The following is a 24545-nucleotide window of genomic DNA, read 5'->3' on the forward strand; positions in this document are numbered from 1 at the left end:
TCCACAGTGTTGGGTCTGGTGTCTCTCAACTTCCTCTTCACAATATCCCACCGATTCTCTATGGGGTTCAGTTCAGGAGAGTTGCAGGCCAATTGAGCACAGTAACGCCATGGTCAGTAAACCATTTACCAGTAGTTTTGGCACTGTGAGCAGGTGCCAGGTCGTGCTGAAAAATGAAATCTTCACCTCCACAAAGCTTTTCAGCAGATGGAAGCATGAAGTGCTCCAAAATCTCCTGATAGCTCGCTGCATTGACCCTTTCCTTGATAAAGCACAGTAGACCAACACCAGCAGCTGACATGGTACCCCAGACCATCACTGACTGTGGGTACTTGACACTGGACTTCAGGCATTTTGGCATTTCCTTTTCCCCAGTCTTCCTCCAAACTGGCACCTTGATTTCCGAATGACATACAAAATTTGCTTTCATCTCAAAATAGTACTTTGAACCACTGAGCAACAGTCCAGGGCTGCTTCTCTTTAGCCCAGGTCAGCCACTTCTGCCGCTGTTTCAGGTTCAAAAGTGGCTTGACCTGGGGAATGCGGCACCTGTAGCCCATTTCCAGCACACGCCTGTGCACGGTGGCTCTGGATGTTTCTACTCCAGACTCAGTCCGCTGTTTCTGCAGATCCCCCAAGGTCTGGAATCGGCCCTTCTCCACAATCTTTCTCACGGTGCGGTCACCCCTCTTCTTATTGTGCAGCGTTTCCTGCCACACTTTTTCCTTCCCACAGACTTCCCACTGAGGTGCCTTGACACAGCACTCTGGGAACAGCCTACTCAAAATTTCTTTCTGTGCCTTAGCCTCCTACTTGAGTGTGTCAATGATGGCCTTCTGGACAGCAGTCAGGTCAACTGTCTTGTCCATGATTGCAGTTTTGTGTAATGAACTAGGCTGGGAGTTTTTAAAAGCCTCAGGAATCTTTCGCAGGGGTTTTGAGTTAATTCGTTGATTCAGATGCTTAGGTTAATAGCTTCTTTAGAGTACCTTATCATGATATGCTATTTTTTTTTTAGATAAGAATTTTTGGTTTTTCTTGACTTTTTTGCCAAAATCATCAATATTAAAACAATACAAGGCTTGAACTACTTCAATTGTGTGTAATGAATCTAAAATATATTAAAGTCTAATGTTTATCAGTACATTACAGAAATTAATGAAATGTATCACAATATGCAAATTTTTTTAGAAGGACTAGTATAAATTTACTTAAGTCCAAGGTCAATTCGTGCACCTACCGAGATAGCAAAATATAACTGGAGCTGACATGGGCCAGATGTACTGCAAATTTTGGCCCAACTTCGTAAAATAGATCCGCCCCAGTGTCTTTTTGAACAATGGCCCAAACTCAGTAAGGAATTACTTGCCGGATCAGCAACCAGGTTTAGGCCAGAACTGGTCCAAAGTAGCAGACACGACATTAATACTGTATATGGCCCGGATATGGCACACGTTACCCAATCTGGGCCAGATTTGTATCAAAACCATTTTCAGTTTTAAATTTTGAGCCCATTTTGTTCAATGTATCATACTTTAATGTGTTTATATTGCAAATTAAATGTGTCTATTAAAAGCAATAATGACAACACTTCTTTTTAATATCATTTATTAATGCTAACATATTAATGCAACATAAAACAACATAACAATATAATATTGTTTTTTCACAAAATAGTTTTGTTGGAACAAGCAACTCAACATTAAAGATGGCCAATTTTTAGACTGTAAACAACATATTGTATTTGTAAAGGGGGGGTAACTGGGGACCTAATTCACTGATGATAAGAGGGAATGGTAGATAGTGTCCAAAGAATCCGGTGGCCAGTTTGGTGATAGCTCAGGTGAACGGGCAGGCAGGCATTTTGCCAAACAAGCAGTACAGGATCTAAGGGGGGAAAAAACGCATAAATTAGCTCAGTATCAGGATTACAAGATTCTTTGTTAGCTGAAAGTCACATACCTGTAGGTGAGTTGTTGATCTGACGATGATGTGAGGCCAAGGATGGTTTGACGATGATCAGTGGCACCTATTCCCAGACTTACCCATCTGTGCAATCAAGGCGACAATTGAGGCAAAACTGTCATAGTGCTGCTCCGGGCGCATCTGGCGCACTGACGTTAAACGGGTGTGATTGCTATGCGGATCTAGCGAGCTGAGGCCGGATCCGGCATGCAGTCACCTACTATTGGGGTAGTTTGTGGCACATATCTTGCTGTGTTCCTTGACTTTAAATTGTAATTACCATTACATCATCAAGCATGAGGAAAGATACAAGAATTGGACTGAGGGAGAGGGCACATTGGAGTACCATAGGTAACTTTTCACCGATGTACCGCGGCGTCCATCTGAAGCTCTTCCTTCACACATGCCTGCCGACGCTCCGAGTCCGTCATCCCCTAACAATGACAAATATATATGTTGAATGAAATTCCCTCCCAATCTTCAGAGAGGTGAATAAATTAGAACTGAAATGGAAAGGCTGGCAGGTGTACCAAATATTTGTGCAATATTGACGGGGAAAAATGCTGGACATTTGAGAATGCGGCACAGACTTCAAAATTATATATAAATTAAATATGAATATTATGAGGTCTATGAACACGCATAGTCATAGAATATTATCACTATCCGCATCCCATGTAATATTGACATTATAAATCAAGAAATGCCGTTTCAATGAGTGTTAAAAAGGAACGCTGCTGTTTAATGTTGTAAATAAAAGAGGAAAGAGCATTTCATCACAATGTATTGCATTTTAGAAGGAAAATAATAATTACTGCCGGTAAAAAAATAGTAGTTTGTGGTTACCTTACATTCTACATAATTCACCCACGGAAATAATGTGGGGTATGTTGTGTTCCGGAGGGGAACTGTTTGTCGTGCGCATTTTCGGCAGAGAGAGGCAAGAGACACCAGCGGCCGAACAAGAGACACGAACTCAACTCGACGCGCGACGAGACTCACTAATGTCATCCGCTACAAGTTATTGTTAGGCTAGCCCTCGATCACAGTAAAATTATTTCATGTGGCCCCGGTGGAAAATAATAGCCCAGGTCACCTACGTGAAGTTGCCCCCCCATCAGATGCAAATTTAAGTAAAAATGATGTCGATCGTTTGTGCTACGTTTGTGCTTTTTTTTTGCTGTACAAAGTTTCCTTTGTGCTACTATCGTTTTTAGGATATTTACATTTCTTTTATAGGTCAATCTGAGGTCAACCAGTCATCCATTTTTGATTAAAAATGGCTAAAAATTGTGTCAATCGTTTATGCTTCGTTTGTGCTGTAAAAAGTTTCATTTGTGCTGCTATCGTTTTTGAGATATTGAGAATATTATTTCAAGTGATGACATCACACAACTCCCATTTATTGCAAAATAGAATCGAAATGGTGCGATTCGTTTGTGCTATGTTTGAGCTGTAAAAAAGATCCTTTATGCTGCTATTGTTTTATGGATATTGAGATATTAATTTTGGGTGATGACGTCACTTGCAGCTTTTCCGTATTCAACTCCCGTGGCTGACGGAGCGTACCAACTCTCTCAGTAACAAAGGGGTGTCCCAACAACTAGCGCAAACATAGCACAAATAAATGGCACCCATTCAGGTCCATTTTGCAGCAAATGGGGGGCTTGAGATATTAATTTTGAGTGATAACATAACTCACAGCCCACCATTTACTGCAAAATGGACCCGAAGGGGTACCATTCATTTGTGCTACGTTTGGGGGGCTGGTTGACTTCATATTGACCTATAAGAGAGTTGTAAATATCTTAAAAACGATAGCAGCACAAACGAAACTTTTTACAGCACAAACATCGCACAAACAATTAACATCATTTTTACATAAAGTTGCATCTGATGGGGGGCCAACTTCACGGAGGTGCCCATGTCTGGCCTACATATGTGCTGCATGTTTTTATATTGCGAAGACAAAAATGAAGCCAGCTTTGATTAAATAATAAACACTTGTGGCATGATTAATAAAAACATACTGTATATAGTATGATTTACGGATTTGTCTTTAAAAAAAATCACATATATATATCATGCACGTACAAAACACGCACACACACACGCAGACACACATAGTCTCACTCTAAGAAATTTTCAAAGGTTCAGAATCTTGTATATCGAGCTAAAGTTGGAAAATTAGCATTGCGCTCATGTTGTGGCATTTAAGCCAGTTAGGCATGTACTACTACACATAAACCCATGTTGTCTAAATGTGTAATAGGAAAGATTATTGAACTGTTTCATATTACGAAGAACAGCTCCCTTACATATAATGTTTGTTTGAACATGCTTTACTTGCATGTGGTGGTGTGTATGAGCTGCCCTACATCTGGAAACAATAGAGCAGTAGATGCTGTCACTTTGCTCTTACCTCAGGCTTTTGAGGGAGCCCTAAAACAAACACTCATTCACTCACAGTAAATTACAGGAAGGCAATCTGAGCTGCAGAGCCAGATCTGTGGAAACCTTCCCCAGCACTCCCACAACACACACCTAAGGAGCTAATCTAGTTTATTTAGTGCATAGCTGGGCTGCAGCTAAATGTCATGCCAAACAAAGTCTTTTGGCTCTGTTATTGTTGAAAATCCTTTCATTCGTGAAAAGTGAATAGGAGGCCAATAATTGTGTGTATTCAGGTTATGTTATAAACAACAACAACAAAAGTAATGTAGTTGTTATGGTAATAAGCAGAGATGGGAAAAGTAGCCAAAAATGTTACTTAAGTAAGAGTAGCCTTACTTCAAAATAATATTACTCAAGTAAAAGTTGTCATAAAAAAAATGTACTCAAGTAAAAAAATATTTGGCGAAAAGAATACTCAAGTAATTAGTAACATTGTGAGTAACTGTTTACGATGTTGTTTTTTTTAAACAATAGTATTTTTTTTCTCATCACAGTTATTTTTTTAAAATGTTATTATTATACAGTACAATAACCTATTACATAAACACATTAAGCCAAAGAATTAAAAAATAATAATAATAATTGAATTCTAGTGAGGGAGAAAAAAATTACAGAAATGAAGCTTCATTCATCTAAAGAGCATGAGTGCCCTCTAGTGCAGAAAATAGTTCCAAGGTTGAATACTTGAATAGTGAATTATTCCTTCATAATTCCTATTATGAAATCAAAAGGGTCATATCTCTGATTTCCACGGTCAGTTGATGCCAAATAAATACTGAGAGAGAGGTTAAAATCAGCGCTTTTGAGTCATGTTGAGGGCAGCGCTCTATATCAAATACTTCAATTTTTACGGTGCTTTAAAGACGCCACATGATTGAGCAGGCCAGCGTGATCGTAGAAAGGCAAGCTTGATTCTGATTGGTATAACGAGCTACTGTTGGTTTTGCTGGAAAAAAAAAAAGTAAAATCTAATATGTAGAATAAAGAGAAAAAATGTAACGACTAGTGTAGCCCAAAGTAGCAGAGAAAGTAGTGTTTCTTCTTCACAAATCTACTCAAATATAAGTAAAAGTATGGCTTAATAAAACTACTCTTCGAAGTACATTTTCTCAAAAAGTTACTCAAGTAAATGTAACAAAGTAAATGTAACGCATTACTACCCACCCTGTTATTATGGACAGAACGAGTGAAACATGTGTACAAAACACATAGCAAAAGAGTAATAACATGTTGTACATTCCGTTGAAAGAGATAACCATTTTAGCTCCAAACGAATCACAAGTAAATACTTATGATTACTGAATACAATCTTGCTAGCAAAGCCATAAGAAGCTTATTATAGTTGATCACCAGGTTCGCTCATACCTCAGAGGGGATTTTAGCCCACTTCTCTTTGCAGAAATGATTTAAGTCCTTCAAAATTCTTGGATGCCACTTCAAAATAATCAGTTATCCAGATCCCAAAGCAGTTTTCCCCCCTTGAGAGACTGAAGAGAGATTCTTTTGGTTTTGTAGCGCTGGCAAGTATGTTTCAGGTCAATTTCATGCTGGATCACCCTCAGGACCTAGCTTTAGTGATCATGGCAGTGGCGAAAAAAGGAGATTTTAATCCAAGATTTTACAAAACTGCTGTTAAATACATTGCTTTGTTGATTGGCCCCCAAATGCGAAAAAGTCATTCTGCACCATTTGCAGAAAATGAAGTGCATTAGTAAATACTGCAGGAATGTTGTGTCTTTGCTTGTGCATGTGTCCCTGAAAATTTGCCACTTTGCCAAGATTAATATAGAGTACAACAAGAACAATTAACCCTTGAGAGTCGAAGGACGCGCCGCCGCGTCCTCAGCGCACGTCGTCTTTGAAGCGCCCTCACGTTTTAATTACGTCACCCACATGCCGTTGGTTGGTCTCGTTTTAAAGTGCGGAAGTTGCGGTTTACTCTCGTTATTATTTGAAGTCGATCGACCAACTAAAACGTGAGATATTGTCATTTAAGTTTTAAAGTTTTACTGTCCTCTCAAAAAAACATTAAAACGCTGCATGGATTATTTGTTTGTGTCTATATTTCCATCATTTCTTGTCCTTTTTCAAAACGGAAGCTCCATGAAAAAAACACAAATCAAACGAACCCTTTCGAAGTCACAGTGGAAGCACAAAATGCGTTTTTTTTTTTTTTTTTTTAATAACTATAACTGCCGTGCGAGGTTCCACCGAACGAGAGGAAGGAGTGTTCTGAAGCAGCGAGGTGGCGAGCGACGGCCGTTTGGATCGAGCAGCGACTTTGTGTGACTTTGAGAATGAACGGAAAACTACATTTAGCGCAAGCAATTGTGCTTTTTGATCAACTTGAGGAAGAGGATGGTCCAAATTCGTCATCATCGTCTTCTTCGGAAGAGTCCTCGAGTGAAGATAGTGACGGATTTGAACACGTGGGTGACGGCATCGACGAGCAGAGGTAAGCCAACTCACTTTTTTTTTTTTTTTTTTTAATGCTGAAAAAGTTTCTTTTGATATTGCAAGACAAACTTAATTTTGATGAAATATAAGTATGTGTTTGTATATATAATAATAAAATGTACATATCAGATCAAAGTCGTACGTGCACTGTGTGTATCCCAGGCAGGAATTTATCATTTGTGGTGTTCTTCTTTCTATATGAAGATTAGGGATGTACCACATATTCAGCTATGGTATTCTTTCAATTGTCATACATATAGATTTCCATTATTATTTATTGCTGTATATATTTTTATTTTATACTTTATTATTTTCATAAATACTGACTTTTTTTCATGTACATTTATAGTGACAATGAAAGTAAAGTGAAATGAAGGTGGAAGGGTGGAAAGAGGACCGACACCCTATGGAAGTGTGGGCTGTGTGATGCAGCCCTGTGTCTAATTCCAGGACGAAACTGCTTTTCGGAGTGGCGTGCCTGAATAAAATTTAACTTGTTTATTGTAAATATTTTTGAAAAAACTTTTTTTTTTTTCAATGTTATATATATATTTTTCCCCCCCACAATCAGTCTTCTCAATTTGTGTATATAAATTTGTGTGTTCAAGAAGCTTGATTGTGTGTACATAGTTTTCATCAGGTGATGGGCCACAATACCTAAACTCATAAAGAGATGGCCTCTAAACACTTTTTGTGTTAGATGGTATATATTTTTTCACTGTTCTTCACTGTTTGGTCCGCTGTATATAACCTGTTTTGACTAGAGCATGTATAAAGGCAAAAAACGCCTATGGCTATACCTGTTGTTTATGTTGAATTGTCAAATATAAGACTATTTATTCTAAATTTTTTTGGTTGAATGTTCATCCTAACATGTTGAATAAATATTACAAAGTTTCAAAACGGTTCGTTATGCATGTTTGGTTGTCAATTGGACATCAATATTAAAAATTTTGACAAAACGATTTTGGAATTTTTGGTCTTTTTGGGCACAAAATGAGGATTTATAATTGGTCAGTGAAGGAAACAACAGTTTGGACATGAAGTTCACGGTGTCACAAAAAAAGGGACCAAACCAGGCCACCGTAAACAATTCTTTCTTTGAAATATAAAGGCAACTTCAAAGGCATGCAAAATCAGACAAAATAGGCCCAGACCTTAAAGGGTTAAAGACTGTTCATTTCTTTTTAACAGAGGGAACTTCACAACAAAGGTTGCGGGGATTACTTTTTTTTCCCCCACAGTAGTGTTTTTTTTTTTTTTTTTTTGATTTTGTCATCACTTGGTTTTTCATCATACAAGAGGTAGCAGCATGAACAGTATAAATCCAGTGCTGAGTGCTCAATTGCCTTGTAGCGCTTTCCACACTTGTGGGAGTCTACAATCTTACCTCTGGTGTCTTTTGACAGCTTTTTTGTCTTGGCCATGGCAGTCTGACTGACTGTGGGGTGGCCAGTTGTTTTATGCAGTTCAAATGAGCTCAAAGTGGTGCTAGTAATCTAGATTCATAAATGAACTGGAGGTGGATTTTTTTTTAAATCATTTGCTCCCAAAAACGTATAAATACATTCTATTTTTAATTGTTTCTGTGTCCCAAAAACGTATTTATATGTCTTTTACGTTTTTTTTCTCAAGAGACATCTGTAGGTTCTGATGCAACTTCGCTCCAAAGCATAATGCTCAAAATCCATTTTAAAGCAATAAAACTGGCCACTGGATGCAGCGCATTTGGTTAGAACTCGTATTGGACCATGAAAGGAAGTGAGGAGAGGAGGCGTAACCCGATTTAATGGAACGAACGGTGGGGTTGCATGACTGGGGCACTGGTGGAAGACGACCGAATGGATGATCAGGCAGACGTCGAGGATGCCAGGTGTGGGAAGTCCGAGTAGGGCGATTGGGAGGACGTCCGGGATGCCAGGTGATGAACGACGAAGTGCGACGATCAGAAGGATGTCCAGGATGCCAGGCAGTGTACAACCAAGCAGAACAATCGGGAGGACGTCCGGAAGGCCAGGCGTTGGACGACCAAGCAGAACGATCGGGATCACCAGTGTAGCGGATGATGTTGTTGAGTCTGTGTTACCCATTGAGTAGAGTTCGCGTTGCCATGTTCGGCCACTCGTGTCTCTCGTGACTCTCTAGTGTCTCGTGACTCAGCCGGAAACGCGCACGGCTAAATTAGTTCCCCCCCAGGAACACAACATGCCCCACACAAGTTCCCTAGGTGAATTCTGTTATGAGGTAGTGGTCACTACAAAAGAGCAATTAAAAAAAATCTATCTTGATGAGACAGGCAGTGATGAGGGAAAAGTGTACCCCATCTGGCGAGACAGCCATGGCCACAACAGCGTCATATCTTGGTTAATTATGTGTAAGTAAATTGTTACTTTGCTATCAAAAGCTCTATTTGTCTTGTTGTTTATGTTATTTTGTAGGAGGAAAACATTCAGATGTTTGGGATGTCACAAAAGCAAAAAAAAGCTGCATTAAAGTCAATGTTATGTTTGAAATGCAGGCTTTTACAAAAAGCTCAATTTCTCTGTTTTTCAATCGGAAATTGGAAAATTGCTCAAACTAAGCTATTTTCTAATGCTGATTTCTAAAGAATGGAAAAAGACTAACTTTTTTTTCCTCCTGAAAGAAGAGAGTCTAATCTTTCTTTTGGTGGGTTCCATGTAAGCCTGAACGATGTATTGTTTAAACATCGCCATCGCGATGTGTGCGTGCGCAATAGTCCCATCGCAAGGACGTGCGATAGTTTTTATTTTTTTAAACCACATACGCCCTGCTTTCTGCTCTGCGCAGAGCCTCACACCCTCCCTCTCCCAGCTCTTTGAACCTCACAGTCACTGCAGCACTTGCTTATTAAAGTTAACGATGCTGGTATCTTTGATCTTGCCAAAGAAGCGGACATCACAGCGCAGCAGCTGTCAATCATCGTTTAACTGGTTAAAGAGTTTCTGCAAGGAAGCACCTCTGGAATGAATGTGTGTGTGTGTGGAGACGTTTGAGACATATAAATTAAATACCAGAAGTGATCATGAGGAGTTTGTAATTTCTACATGTCCACCAAGAGTCACAGCTAAGGTAGATAAACAGAAGTATTTAATAAAGCCAAGCATTTTTCTACTACAGTACTTTATTCTTGTTCAAAAATGATTTGGTTGGACAGTTATGTTTAAAACTGATCGTAATTATTAGATTTAAAGTGCTTAAAACCATTTATTTATATATATATATATACATACATACATACATTAAAATCATACTTTGGGGAAAAAGAGAAAAAACATGCCTTTAGCATCGTATATATATATATATATATATATATATATATATATATATATATATATATATATATATATATTTAAAACAACATTGGTAAGGGGGAAGTGTATATAGAATTATAGAATTAAGATTTGTTATCATTGAAAAAATTAAAAGTGTTCGTTGGCTGTCACTGAGTAGCATTTGCGATCGCTACACAAAGCTAACTAAATTACCCCCAAGAACGGTAAGAGATGTAGGACAACCAGAGGATATATAAGAAAGACAGGGCTGATGGTAAAGGATAGCTTGTTGAAACAGGAGAATGTCATTGTCAGTCGCCTCGATAAAAAAGCTAAGGCTATGTTTAGGTCGGCTCGTTTTTTTTTTCGTCTTTTTCAACCTTCGACACCCAAGCCATCTCTTTAACTGAACAGATGTTCATCCACATCTTTACCAGTGAATTTGGCACCAGGCACATCATTTTCGGAGAGAATTGGTAGGTTTAGCTCTGTAAACATCTCCTTTGTACACAATTTCCATTCATTTCCTATTAGGGACAACCGGTGGCTTGTCCCTACTTAACAACAGTAGCCAATGTCATGAATATTAATGAGCGGAAGTGACGTGTTGCTTGCGGTACACCGTTACTGGGAAAAAAAAGTAATCAAATTACAATAAAGAGTTACTTTGGAACGCATTAGTGACAAAACTGGGCAGGTGTTCACCTATATACAGTGATGAACACCCTGAGATTTTGCAAATTCTCCCACTTAAAAATTATGGGTGGGTTTGAAATTTTCATGGTAGGTGCTTGTCCACTGTGAGAGACAAACTAAAAAAAATCCAGAAATCACAGTGTATTATTTTTATGTCAATTTATATGTATTATATTGCTGCAAATCAGTATTTGAACACCGATTATCTAGAATTGTGAGGCTAAAAGACCTGCTAGTCGCCTTTAAAAAGTCCAACAAAAAAGTGGAGTGGAGGTGGACTTTTTGACCTGTTTGAGGCAGTTAGCTGCATATAAACACCTGTCCACCCCATACAATCAGGAAGACTCCAATTCCTAACATGGTCAAGACCAAAGAGCTGTCCAAAGACACCAGAGACAGAATTGTAAACTTCTACAAGGCTGGACAGGGTTACAGGGCAATTGCCAAGCAGTTTGGTGATATAAGATCCACCGTTGGAGCAATTACCGGAATTAGAAAATGGAAGAAGCTAAACATGACTGTCAATCTCCCTTGGATTGAGACTCCATGCAAGATATACCTCATAGGGTCTCAATGATCCTAAGAATGGTGAATGACCCGAAAGGAACGGGAACCACCATTTCCAAGGTAACTGTTGGTAATGCACTAAGACTTCGTAGTTTAAAATCATGCATGGCACGAAAGGTTTCCCTGCTTAAACCAGCACATGTCCAGGCCCATTTTAAGTTTGCCAATGACAATTTGGATGATCCAGAGGAGTCATGGGAGAAAGTCATGTGGTCATATAAGGTCAAAATAGAACTTTTTGGTCTTAGTTCCACTCATAGTGTTTGGGGGAATTAAAATGATGAGTACCATCCCAAGAACACCATCCTTGCTATGAAGCATAGAGGTGGTAGCACCATGCTTTGGGTTTTTTTTCTGCATATGGGACTAAACGACTGCACTGTATTAAGTAGAGGATTACCAGGGCCACGTATTGTGAGATTTTGGGAAATAACATTCTTCCCTTTGGCCCGAAGCAGACAGCCAGAATAACCAAGGAGTGGCTTTTTAAAGAATTTATCAAGGTTCTGGACGGGCTTGGCCAGTGTCCAGATCTAAACCCAATAGAAAATATTTGGAGGAAGCTCAAACTCCGTGTTTCCCAGTGACAGCCCAAAACCCTGATTGATCTAGAGAATTTCTATGTGGTGCAAAATCCCTGCTGCAGTCTGTGGAAACCTGGTGAAAAGTTACAGGATACGTTTGGCCTTTGTAATTGTAATCAAAGGCTACTGTACCAAATATTAACATTGGATGTTCTCAGGTGTTCAAATACTTATTTGCAGCTGTATTGTACAAAAAAACTGTTATAAAAATCATACTCTGTGATTTTTTTTTTTTTTTTTTTTTTTTTGATTGTCTCTCACAGTGGACAAGCACCTACAATGAAAATTTCAACCCGCCCATCATTTCTAAGCGGGGAAATTTGCAAAATCGCAAGGTGTGTAAATACTTATTTTCCTCACTGTATGAGTTGCAATAAAGTACAAGCAAATTTCGTGAATATCATACAATAAAATTTCCAAATGCTTTTCTTGTTCTCTCTCACAGTAGAAATGCACCAAAGATGGAAATTTCAGACACCTCCCAAATTTTCTAAGAAGAAAAATTTTGAAAATCCCACTTTTCATTATTAATTATATTTCTTATACTTGTATACCTCACTGTATTCTCTATGTACAAAATACATGACTGTGACCTTTATATTACTGCAAATTGCATCCACAAACACTCAGAGCATAACATTTTGGTATCCAAAACTTTTTATTTATCTTCTGATACAAAAGTGTAATTTAAATAACAAACAAGTTTTAAAAATTCTGTCACTTTCAACGAGGATAAATTAACATTTTTTTCCTATAATACACTGATGATCTCTCAAGACTTCTTAGATCTTACAGGCTGAGGTCAGCACTGGTGAACAAAACTGATTCAAATCAGAGCATCCTAACATGATGAAAATATCATGTTGCTAGTGATTTCATTTTAATTTAAACATCGCCTGCGTCAAAGTAACTTACGCTAACTATTCTGTTATTGTTTAAACCGTCATGGGAGGCAAAGTGTGGTCATATGGGTGGTGGCCGCCAAACGTTATGAGAAAAGGGAAACTGCATTAGCTCAGTCGGACGGTGGTCAGAGCTTAGCTTAATTCACTTTAGCTCAATGTAATGTTTGTTTGACTTTGGAAATTTAATCAGGGTGCCAAGGTATGCTGCTTCGAGGACCACTGATGGCAGCTCTGGGCTTCTCACATATAGAAATATCTACAAGGTCTTATTTCCCTAGGTAGTCAAAGACACAACACAAGCCTGTAAATAGATACCTTTGCCTACCTCTATAGGTGAGTTCATCTTAAAAAAAAAGTGACAGCACTGTGAGGCACTATCTGGTTTCACATGACACATTGAATTCTTGTATCATAGGCCATTGCGTACTTGAGATCCCCACAATTCACTCTCATTTGTGCGAGAACTAAATGTGACACACATTACAAACATACATTCAAAGACTCACTGAAACGCAAGCACTTTACAAGATTGTCGTTCAAACAAAATAAGCCTGTCCACGTTGATGAATGCTACAGGAAGACATGATGAGCGAGGTACTTGTGAATTGTTAATTTTTCAGTTCTAGAATGCATTTACTAACATTTTTCCCTTGGAGTGGCTTGATTGTCTGGGATGGCGATAATTATGGTTTTGTTTTTCTACATACTATGTGGAACATGGATGATTCAAATGATCCTGAAAAGGCAAATTAGAAACAATATTGGAGATTTTGTGTTTTAACAATTTAGCTCAAGGTAAGGTCTGTAGAAGGTGGACTTGGCTCCTCATCTACTGTACATGTTGAAATGTACAGCTACATTAGAGTATGCATTTACTACTGCTTCATAATATTGAATGTTGTGTCTTTTGGCAAGTGATTGTCAAATAACATTGCATTCTGGCTAATGTTTGGAAAAGCCAGCTTTTTAATTTCCTGGACTTCCCATTAACCTGTGAGCATATAGTCCTTGGTTTTCAAGGAGGCTGGACACATAATTGAAAACAAGATGGCTCCATAAAGATAACATGACATCAGCGCGCAGGGTCCCAGCTTCTCACATCCACACACACAAATCGCTCAGTAAACCACTTTAAGACTTGTTTTATAATGCAAACAATTAACTATATGCTGAAATCTTGGTGAAATGTAATTTTTTGATGGTTAGGCGACGAAAGGGTTGACTTCAGTTGAAATACAATTATTATTATTACTATAGTTATTATTATTATTTCTTGCTGTTGGCCTAAGTAGTCTGGTTGCGATTTAACTATCCCTGTTACCAATACAGAATTAAAAAAAAACTAACAAAAAAAAAAACAAAACAAGACGAAGCGTTTTATTACGAAGGCAATACTCAGCATTTAAACTCAACCTATCATCATGTTTACATTGTTGCCTCTGTTATCATTAAATCAGTCTGCTGTTTTAATGAATGCACTTGTGGCAGACGCACACCTTTAGATTTTTAATTACCGTATTTTCACAACCATAAGGTGCACTTAAAAGTCAAAAATTTTCTCCAAAATCGACGGTGCGCCTAATAATGTGATGCGCCTTAAGGCATACATACTGTAAGTGAGAGCCGCATGAGAACCTTAAAGGAAGAACGTTCCGTGTGATGGTAACGTTCAAGTGTTTGCGTTAGGCTAAACAACATTGGTTTGGCGACGGACCCTCATAAATGGCATCTACTACTAAGAGACACGTTTACGAAGCCCAGTTCAAACTCAAGGCTATCACCTACGCCAGTGATCCCCAACCAGCGCGCTGGGGACCTGTACCGGTCTGTGTTGCATTTGCTACCGGGCCACAGAGAAATAATAAATTAGTTGTTAACGACCTGTAATCTAGCCTGTGCCCCTTGACACATCAATATGCCAATTTACTCTATTGCCTATTCTGAGTAGATTTGTGTACGTCGCCCTCTAGTGGTTTGCCGCCATTACTGGGGTGTTTGCACACCTATAGCAGCCCAGCGTCAGTCAATGTAAACAGTAACATTAGCTGCTGATGTCTGTGTGCTGCAGGCAGTGACGTCTTTGGACAGCTATTTTACGTAGAAAAGGCCACCTGCCGACCCAGAAGATGAGCCTACAACCAAGTCCATTCTGCTTAATACGAGGCTAAAAGCTAGCAAACGAGGTAACAAAAGCGAATGCAATGATAGCATCATACTTCGTCACGAACCGTATTGCTAAAGCCAAGAAACCTTTCACGATTGGAGAAGAACTCATTGTGCCTGCAATCAAGGGTATTTGCCGTTGATTTGGCTGATGGTGAGAACTTACTGTTTGTTTTTAGCCCTCATTGTGTTATTTTTTATTAATGTAATTTTCAGCCACAAATTGCAGGTCCGTGAAAAACAGGCCCATATCACACGGGTCCTTGGTGCAAAAAAGGGACCACTGACCTAAGCGAAACAAGAAGGAAACTACCACCTATGGTAATTTTTAAGAGGAAGACGCTGCCTAAAGAAAAGTTGACCTGCCGTGTTCAATTCGGATACAGAAGAACAGAAGATGAGGACTCTGATGGACTTGTGGATTGATTAATATTGATGGGAGTACTTTCTTAAATTCTTTAATAAAGTACAATTGAACTCAGTTTCTGCTCCTGCTGCCTTTTTAAAAAAAAAAAATGCTAGCGCGCATGCTAACGTATGTTTTTCATGCGAATAGTAATGCGGTGCATCTTGTGTGTGTGTGTTAAATTAAAAAATATTACCTGAAAATGAGCCTGCGCCTTTTAATACGGTGCGCCCTACTGTCGCGAAAATACGGTATAGTGCATTGCGACAGCTTGAAGCTGGTAGCGATCAAAAACATTCTAAAAGTGTCAGTTAAATAAAGTTGGTAAATGTAAACATTTTTTAAATGAAGGAAATTTGAAATTTGTCCCTAGCTTGTAATCTTTTATGTCTTTTCCAGTCATTTTACGTATATGGAGAGACAAAAGGCTCTTTGGGAAACCTCACCCGGTATCTGAAAACCATCTGTATGTGGACTCATCAATGGCCTTCACAGGCCTTTAAGGTTGAGGAGTTATTGCACCCAGCAAGTTCAGTCCGAGTCGCTGAGCAGAAATTTGAGGAAGAGGTAGACGTGGCACTACACAGCTTATTTTATGTCAAATCTTCATGTTAACTCTTTAATGAGCCTGCTGTCATTCTTTCTCCACATTTCATCTTTTCCTCCATCTGTCTATGATAGAAAAAGTCTTAATAGAGGTCAAGACGCTACTGTTGCTACTATTTTTTTTAAAGCAATCCACCCTTTCTCTTAACCCCAACACTTAAAGGAAACGTCAAGGAGACAGCGTTAGACATCCTTGTGGATTTCCACATATTTCGAGCGTAGTACACATCCAGTGTTTTGTTTTACATCCTTCTTTTGTCAGGGTGAATGTCTGTGAGATAAAGAAGCAAGTCCAGTCTTGTCCATTCTTTGACCTCACACTACGGTCTCATTCCCCGTCCCTGGTTTAATCCAGCCCTTGCCTGGTCCTCGCTTGCCGCTTCGACCCACCCTGCTGTCCTTAAGCAAGCGGGTGGAGCAGCGTTGCCACGTGTGAAGGGTCTTTGCTGACCAGATCCACATGCCCGAGGTAATTCCTACGAGTAGTGACATAAAGATTCGAAGCATCTCTGATGCAACGTATGAGTCTTGTGCGGTTGCTTTGAATTCTGCCCAATGAGATAGTTGGTAGAGGTAACATCCGATCACAGTGGATGCTGGAACTGTGTAGAGCACGGAAAACACTCCAATTTTCACCATTAAACGCTCAAGCTTGTCTGTCTTGGCACCATCCTTTTGCAAATTGGAACGGATCTTGAAAAGAGCTACTAGGCCAGCACAGATGAACAGGGTACCTGGAGGTCAACATAGAACACAGTTAATAATTCGTAATTGATGCTGATACCTTGCATTTTTATGAATCAAGTCTTGCAATAAAATGAAACATTACCGCTGTTATTTTCACAGCCGGGCAGCCGAATAAAAGTTGAGAAAAAAGCAGGGAACAGGTGCAAAGTCAAATGTATTCAGTGATTCCTCGTTACTTCGTGCATCAAACTTCGCGCCCTCCATCGCATTTTTTTTTTCGATTAATCATATTTTTTTTCGATTAAAAAAAAAAATACAGATGAGGTGTAGTCTCTCACCCTTCTTCCCTCCCTATCCCTGCTCTTTGTTGGTCAGACAGTGAGTGCGCTGGAGTTGTTTATTAAAGTTAACGATGATTGACAGCAATTCATGTTTGATCTGGCCAGAGAAGCGAACTTCAAAGCGCCACATTGGTCAATCATTGTTTAACTTGTTAAACAGTTGCTGTGGCAACTGTGTGTAAGTGAGCAGTTTGAGCAGATTTGAGTGGACTCATTCAAGGAAGCATTTAATATAGCCAAGAATTTTTCTGCTGTATTGTTGTTTAAAAATAATTTGGTGGGACAGTAACATGTTTAAAACTTATCATAAACGAGTTTTTAAGTTGTTTTTTTTTTTTATTATACTTTGGAGAAAAAGTTAAAAAAAAAGGTCATATATATATATATATATATATATATATATATATATATATATATATATATATATATATATATATATATATATAGGCATACCAAATTGCTTAGTGCAAAAAAAAAAAAAAAAAACATACCAGAGCAGAGGAGCTGACACAAGTGCGATACAAGTACTGCAAAAATAAAAACTGTCCCTCTTTTTGTTTGGCATATTGTGCTCTGACTTAATGTTGCTAATCAATTTGAATTTATTATCGTTTATTGATTTTATTACATTTTATTTTTTAGGATCAAATAGTCATAAAATGTGCCTTGAGTGTATGTTTCTTTTTTATTCAGGCAAATTGCTCTTTAAGTCTTTTCTGTTACAAACAAAAACAATGTTAGTAAATTTATACTTAATTGTAAGTTAATTGTAAGCCCCAAAACATCACTGCTCTAGAGGAGATCTACATGGAGGAATGGGCCAAAATACCAGCAACAGTGTGTGAAAAGCTTATGAAGAGTTACAGAAAATGTTTGGCCCCCGTTATTGCCAACAAAGTGTACATTACAAAGTATTGAGATGAACTTTTGGTATTAACCAAATACTTATTTTCCACCATGATTTGCAAATAAATTATTTAAAAATAAAACAATGTGATTTTCTGGGTTTATTTTCCACATTCTGTCTCTCATGGTTGAGGTTTAACCATGTTCACAATTACAGGCCTCTCTAATATTTTCACTTGGGAGAACTTGCACAATTAGTGGTTGACTAAATACTTATTTGCCCCGCTGCTGCAGGGGCACAGAGAAGGAGGCTAATAGATAGACAGGATGTTGTGGTCAATTTATTATTACTTATAATTTCATGTGAGTTGCACTGTTTGGCCTTTGAGAGGTTTAAAAAAGTTTATTCAGTTCATTCAGAGTTTAGTATTATTTTATTTTTACTTTCTTACTGTTGGGCTAGTATTACACATATTTTGATTTAATAAATATAGCACTATTTTGGCCTTTGAAAGCCAAAGGTTTAGTCTACTAGGGTTTAGTAGACTATTCACTTTGTATTAGTCTTTTTCCTGTTTCGCAAAGGTAAGCGGCAGCCTGACAAAGCCATGATAGCAATGATTTCACATCCAAGTATGTAGCTCTTTGGGGGAAAAAAAACGGGGTGGTATCGGTATCGGGGCCAAAAAAATGGTATCGTGCAACACTACTGTCACATAAAGTGTTACCTATTAATCCAAATAAATCAACAAATAAGATGCATTGGACTATTAGCCGCAGGATTCAAAATGAGGGAAAAAAGTAGCAGCCGAAAAGTACGGTAGATGCTTTTTTCCCCCTCAATACATTGCTGAAGTACTGGACCGGGACTCGGTGTCAGCAGATCCTCCAGATCAGGTGACCTGGAGTTAGATTCAAAATATGTGATCGGAACATCCCTAGCTTCTGTAATGCATTGTGTTTTGGTTTTCAATTATTTATGTTCAAACACACTGCATTTAACTCTTTTTTGTGAACATTATGAGTTACTACCACAGTATGTTTTTTTGGTTTTGTTTTTTTATTTTTTTAATATTATTATTATTATTTTTTTTTACAAATATCAATGTTTTTGGATGACACGGGGGACATGTTGTAAGGATTGTCACAATTTGAGGAGGTTCAGCATGCCAATAAACTCTTACTTTGAGATGTGTTTTTACTTACCTATAAGAAGGTAGGCAGCTAGCGGTGCCACTACAAAGCCTGTGAGTGCCTCCTGCTGTAGGTTGCCAACATAGCAAAGGCCAGTCAAATCATCTGCATCCACCAATCTCATTATAAGAATGACAATGGTTTTAACAGCTGGAATAGCCCAGGCAGCTATGTGGAAGTAGGAACTATGCATTTCAATTGCCTCGTGGCCCCACTTTAATCCTGCAGCCAAGAACCAAGTCAGGGTCAGAATCACCCACCTGGATCAAGAAGAATGATGGAAAATTAAATGTTGCTCTCTTATATAATATTTTATAATGCTAATACTGTTATGGTCGTTCCATGTTGCTCTATAAAGCACAAATAGCAATGGGTTACACAACAGATGGTGGTGTCATATTTAAGGCTGGAATAAAGTCCTATGGGTTTACTTTCCTGGAAAGGGGAAACCAAGGGCAAAATAGAAAAAGGAATATTTTCAGCTACGTGTTTCAATAGTGGCCTCATTTCAGTGGTAGCTCTTAAACGTCTGAATTAATCGATCCTGTTTAGGAGGTTATGGGACAAGATTACAGGATTTTAAACAAAACAAGATGCTAGTCTTGTGTTCCAATTGTTGTTCAACTAGAAATGATTTGCGTGCATGCACTAACCAGAGAGAGGAGGCCATGCCAAAGAAGTAGAGCAGGAGGAAGACAATGGCACATCCAGTGCTCTTTAGACCTTCCTGCACTAGAATAGGAACTTCAGTGGCATCCAGGTCACACGACACACGTTCCCTTCCCAAAGTCAACCGTGCCTAAATGGAAGATAAAAATACATTATTAAAATGTACTGTATAAGCATTCAGCAAAACAATCAGTCTCTTTATTCCAAATGGCAAAGTGAATTATCTTCAGACTGAGGCAATTTTGTGAAGGACATATCACAAGAAAACAAAAAGCTAACTGAATTAGTTTGTGACCCTGGCTGTTTATCTTAATGACTGAATGTCCAGATGAATAATAAGGCCCGTTCGGTACAACTGCATGACATTTTCAAATAATCTGCGGTCCCAAATGTACTAACTGTGCTCTGGAAGCACTGGCCTCAACCAAGGCTAAACAATAATACGAGATAAGTTCCTCCGTTCAAGCTTGATGGGTACTGAATCGCTGTATGCAGGAGAAATTTAACAATTGAATGGGTGAATTGTTTTTCTTATTGCAGACATTCTTTTCTCACTAGTACATTTGGATGGTTTCATTCAATATTGTCCTGCTGTTGGAAAATGAGTGTACAGTAGGGCAAATCAGTATTTAGTCAACCACTAATTGTGCAAGTTCTCCCACTTGAAAATATTACAGAGGCCTGTAATTGTCAACATGTGTAAACCTCAACCATGAGAGACAGAATGTAGGGGAAAAAACAGAAAATCACATTGTTTGATATTTAAAGAATTTATTTGCAAATCATGGTGGAAAATAAGTATCTGGTCAATACCAAAAGTTCATCTCAATACTTTGTTACTGTATGTACCCTTTGGTGGCTATAACAGAGGCCAAACGTTTTCTGTAACTCTTCACAAGCTTTTCACACACTGTTGCTGGTATTTTGGCCCATTCCTCCATGCAGATCTCCTCTAAAGCAGTGATGTTTTGGGGCTGTCGTTGGGCAACGAGGACTTTCAACTCGCTCCACAGATTTTCTATGGGGTTGAGATCTGGAGACTGGCTAGGCCACTCCAGGACCTTGAAATGCTTCTTACGAAGCCACTCCTTTGTTGCCCTGGCTGTGTGTTTGGGATCATTGTCATGCTGAAAGACCCAGCCACGTCTCATCTTCAATGCCCTTGCTGATGGAAGGAGATTTTCGCTCAAAATCTCTCGATAAATGACCCCATTCATTCTTTCCTTTACACAGATCAGTGGTCCTGGTCCCTTTGCAGAAAAACAGCCCCAAAGCATGATGTTTCCACCCCCATGCTTCACAGTGGGTATGGTGTTCTTCGGATGCAATTTAGTATTCTTTCTCCCCCAAACACGAGAACCTGTGTTTCTACCAAAAAGTTCTATTTTGGTTTCATCTGACCATAACACATTCTCCCAGTCCTCTTCTGGATCATCCAAATGCTCTCTAGCGAAACACAGACGGGCCTGCACGTGTACTTTCTTCAGCAGGGGGACACGTCTGGCAGTGCAGGATTTGAGTTCCTGCAAACATTAGCAAACGGGCTTGCTAATGTTCATCATGTCATGATTTTAACCACATTTTGAACTAGAGACATAAAAAAGCTGATTTCATTTGTCTTCTTTTCTTTCCTTAAAAAAAAAAAAAAAAAAAAGGCTACAGGCGTCATTGGGAATCCGAAGATGAATCTTTGACGTCCGTAATTTCGGTAGCTTCGCTGACTTCATTGTGTTACTGATGGTAGCCTTTGTTACTGTGGTCCCACCTCTCTGTAGGTCATTCACTAGGTCCCCCTGTGTGGTTCTGGGATTTTTTCTCACCGTTCTTGTTATCATTTTGACGCTACGGGGTGAGAGCTTGCATGGAGCCCCAGGTAGAGGGAGGTTATCAGTAGTGTTGCACCGATACCATTTTTTGGGCCCGATACCGATACAGATACCTGGCTGTGCAGTATCGGCCGATACCGATACCATTCCGATACCACTCTGTTAGCAAAAAAAAAAAAAATTAAAAAAAAAAAAAAAAAAATATATATATATATATATATATATATGAATATATTTTTTTTTATTATATTATGTATATACAGGCTATACTGCATGTATATATTTTCCCCAAGTGGAAGCTTCCATGATCTTAATAAATTTAATAATTAAAAAAAATATATATATATATATATATATATATATGTGTGTGTGTGTGTACGTATAAGGGATGCAACGATACAGTTAAGTCATGGTTTGGTATGATTTTCGATACAATTCAATACATTAAATGCTCTGAAGCAGAAAATTCAACTGTTACTATTATTATTATTATTGTTATTATTTGCTGACAAGCAAAAATAACATCATATAAACAAGCATTTTAGTGCATAATATTTATGTGCTTACTTCTACTGATCTGAAGAAATTTTGTATATAAGTGCTGAGAACAGTCTTTACTGTTTGTAAAGTGGGGCACACTCAGTGGCGGTCCTGGCTACTTTTGCGCCCTGGGCGAACCACCCCATCAGCGTCCCCCCCCCCCCACCCCCACCGACAGCCAAACTACCCCCCCCCCCGACATCAAACACAAGAATGTGTTACATTTATTACGTTATTTTATTAAAATAGTCTATCCCCCGCCCCCCTCCTTGCTTTTCCTCTGAGAGTGAGTGAGACTCGTCCTGCTCACTCACTCTGCAGTTGCGAGCAGCTGATCCCCCTCCTGTCTCCCCCTGCCTTTTCTTCTGACACACACGACTCTCAGCAGCAGTTGACATGATAGTAAGGGGCGCCCAGAGGCGTAGCAAGGGTCCCAGGGGGCCCCAGGCAACAAGCAACATGGGGCCCTTTGAGCATGTGAAAGTAAGGGGGACAGTTGGACTTGGAGCAATAGCATATTTAATAAAAGTATAATAACGCCTCAGTCTCATAGAGTGCTTTTTAGGACACTCATAAGGACATAAAACTACAGTAACATAGTACACTCACCGCTGTCTTGCTTCCTTTTCTCCTCTTCTGCTTTTTTTTCTTTCTTTTTTCATTTCCAGACGGATAACTTCTCTTCATTTTGCCAATTAAAAAAAGGCCTAATCGCCGCCCACTCTCACTCTGAGTCACGTGACAGACATACATATTTGCGCAGTAAAATGAACACGAAGGTGGGGGTGGTTCGAGTGCGCGCTGCGTGCGGTCATCTTGGCCATAAAAGTGGCGAAAACTAAGCACTTTACACTCATATGGATGTACAACATCATTTTAAAATGCTAAACTAACACCTTCCCTCTTAAAGCAAATGTGCAATGCGAATATAATGTAAAGAACACTCTCCTCGACGCAGCGAGAACGAGTGGGATCAACCAGCCGACGTAACAGGAAAAACACGAAACGGTCGCGCTGATAACTGCTCTAACTTATCATAAGAACTTTATGGCATGAAGAGGAAATACTTAGATTCGTTCATTGACGCACAGATTAACGCTCAAACAGGTGGGGTGGCCCCCTCTGCTTGAAATGCGCACCTTACGCTTACGCCTATTCTCTTTTTTTTTTTTTTTTTTTTTTTTAATTGAACACTACAAAACATACAAATAACAAATAATACAAACAACTAGTTCACATAGAATATAACCATCTCAACATATTTACATCATTAGACATACAAAAAAATAGTAAATAAATAAATAATAACTCAAGAGGAAATTAATTAAGTACTAAACAATTTTGCATGAGCTTCTATACTAGACTTGCATTTATTATTTTGTATCATATTAAGTGATGTGAAATATGATTCAAATTCAACCAAAAAAATCTTAAAGTTCGGATTTACTTTTTGATTTACGCCTATTCTCGTTCTCAGAATATGCAGCACTTGTGACGTAGGACAATAACAGGACTGGTTGCTATGGGAACGTACGCAGCGGCATACCGCATACCCAAGGAACCTTGCTAAAAGGAGTATTAAAATTGCTAATAAAATCGTTTAGGATTATTTTAGATGCATATATGTTATATTTTTCTTATAGAGTATTCAACGAGGAATACGATAGACCCATTAATAGACTTTCTTGGAAAAATCACCATTTCTTTAAGTAGTCACATGAATAATGAGGTGGCCTGTGAAAAACAATTTTACAGTAAAGACTTTTCTTAAAGGTCTTAGGGAACCACTCTTTGCACATATTAACAGTGTCAAAACTAACTGCCGTGGTATACGCATGAATACTCTTTGGGACTGGTAACAGAATTGATAGGTAATTTGCTAAATAATTTCATGGTAATTTATCATACTCAATACTTTAAGCTTCAACAGTGCAAGGGAAGCTGGGTATGCTAAATCTTTGTGTGCCAAATCTAGTGGCCTTCTGGGGGCCCGTGCTGGCTGGGGACCCTAGGCAATTGCCTCCGTATGCCTAATGGGACGCGACGCCTCTGGGGGTGCCCTGGCGCCCACTCTACTAACTTTACGTGGAAATGAGCGGTATTAGTCTAGAAAACTAGCAGATTTTTTTTTTTGTTTTTTTTCTTCTCGAGGGCGCTTGTGCGCCCCCAAATAGATTGCGCCATGGGCGGTCGCCCACATTGCCCATAGCAAAAACCGCCTGTGGGCACACTGTTGATTGCTGCAGATCTCTTAGCAGCTATATTTACCATATAAGAAAAACATCCTATTTGTGGTCCGAGTCCATCTGTAACATGTACTGAATTAACAGTATTTGCAGCATTATC

At 38.9% G+C, this 24545-nt stretch overlaps 1 protein-coding gene across 4 annotated transcripts in view; it reads right to left on the reverse strand.

Moving 5' to 3' along the window:
• Positions 1 to 1714: 1714 nt before the first annotated feature.
• fzd4 (frizzled class receptor 4) overlaps positions 1715 to 24545 on the reverse strand; it is a 36290-nt gene continuing 13459 nt past the window's right edge. Inside the window, exons 4-8 of one of the 4 annotated variants that reach the window (XR_009063514.1) lie at positions 19818 to 19963; positions 19177 to 19424; positions 2276 to 2399; positions 1963 to 2106; positions 1715 to 1887 (exon numbers count right to left, since the gene is read on the reverse strand). Coding sequence is in view for 2 of the 4 variants with exons in the window: in XM_057839443.1 (XP_057695426.1) it covers positions 16412 to 16830; positions 19177 to 19424; positions 19818 to 19963 (813 nt within the window). In the remaining 2 variants the exon portion in view is untranslated. Of the gene's footprint in view, positions 2107 to 2245; positions 2400 to 10324; positions 16831 to 19176; positions 19425 to 19817; positions 19964 to 24545 lie in introns of those variants that run through there. The other 3 variants (XR_009063515.1, XM_057839444.1, XM_057839443.1) reach the window with 3 other exon arrangements.

Source organism: Corythoichthys intestinalis, chromosome 6, assembly GCF_030265065.1.
Source record: "Corythoichthys intestinalis isolate RoL2023-P3 chromosome 6, ASM3026506v1, whole genome shotgun sequence".
Taxonomy (NCBI): Eukaryota; Metazoa; Chordata; class Actinopteri; order Syngnathiformes; family Syngnathidae; genus Corythoichthys; species Corythoichthys intestinalis.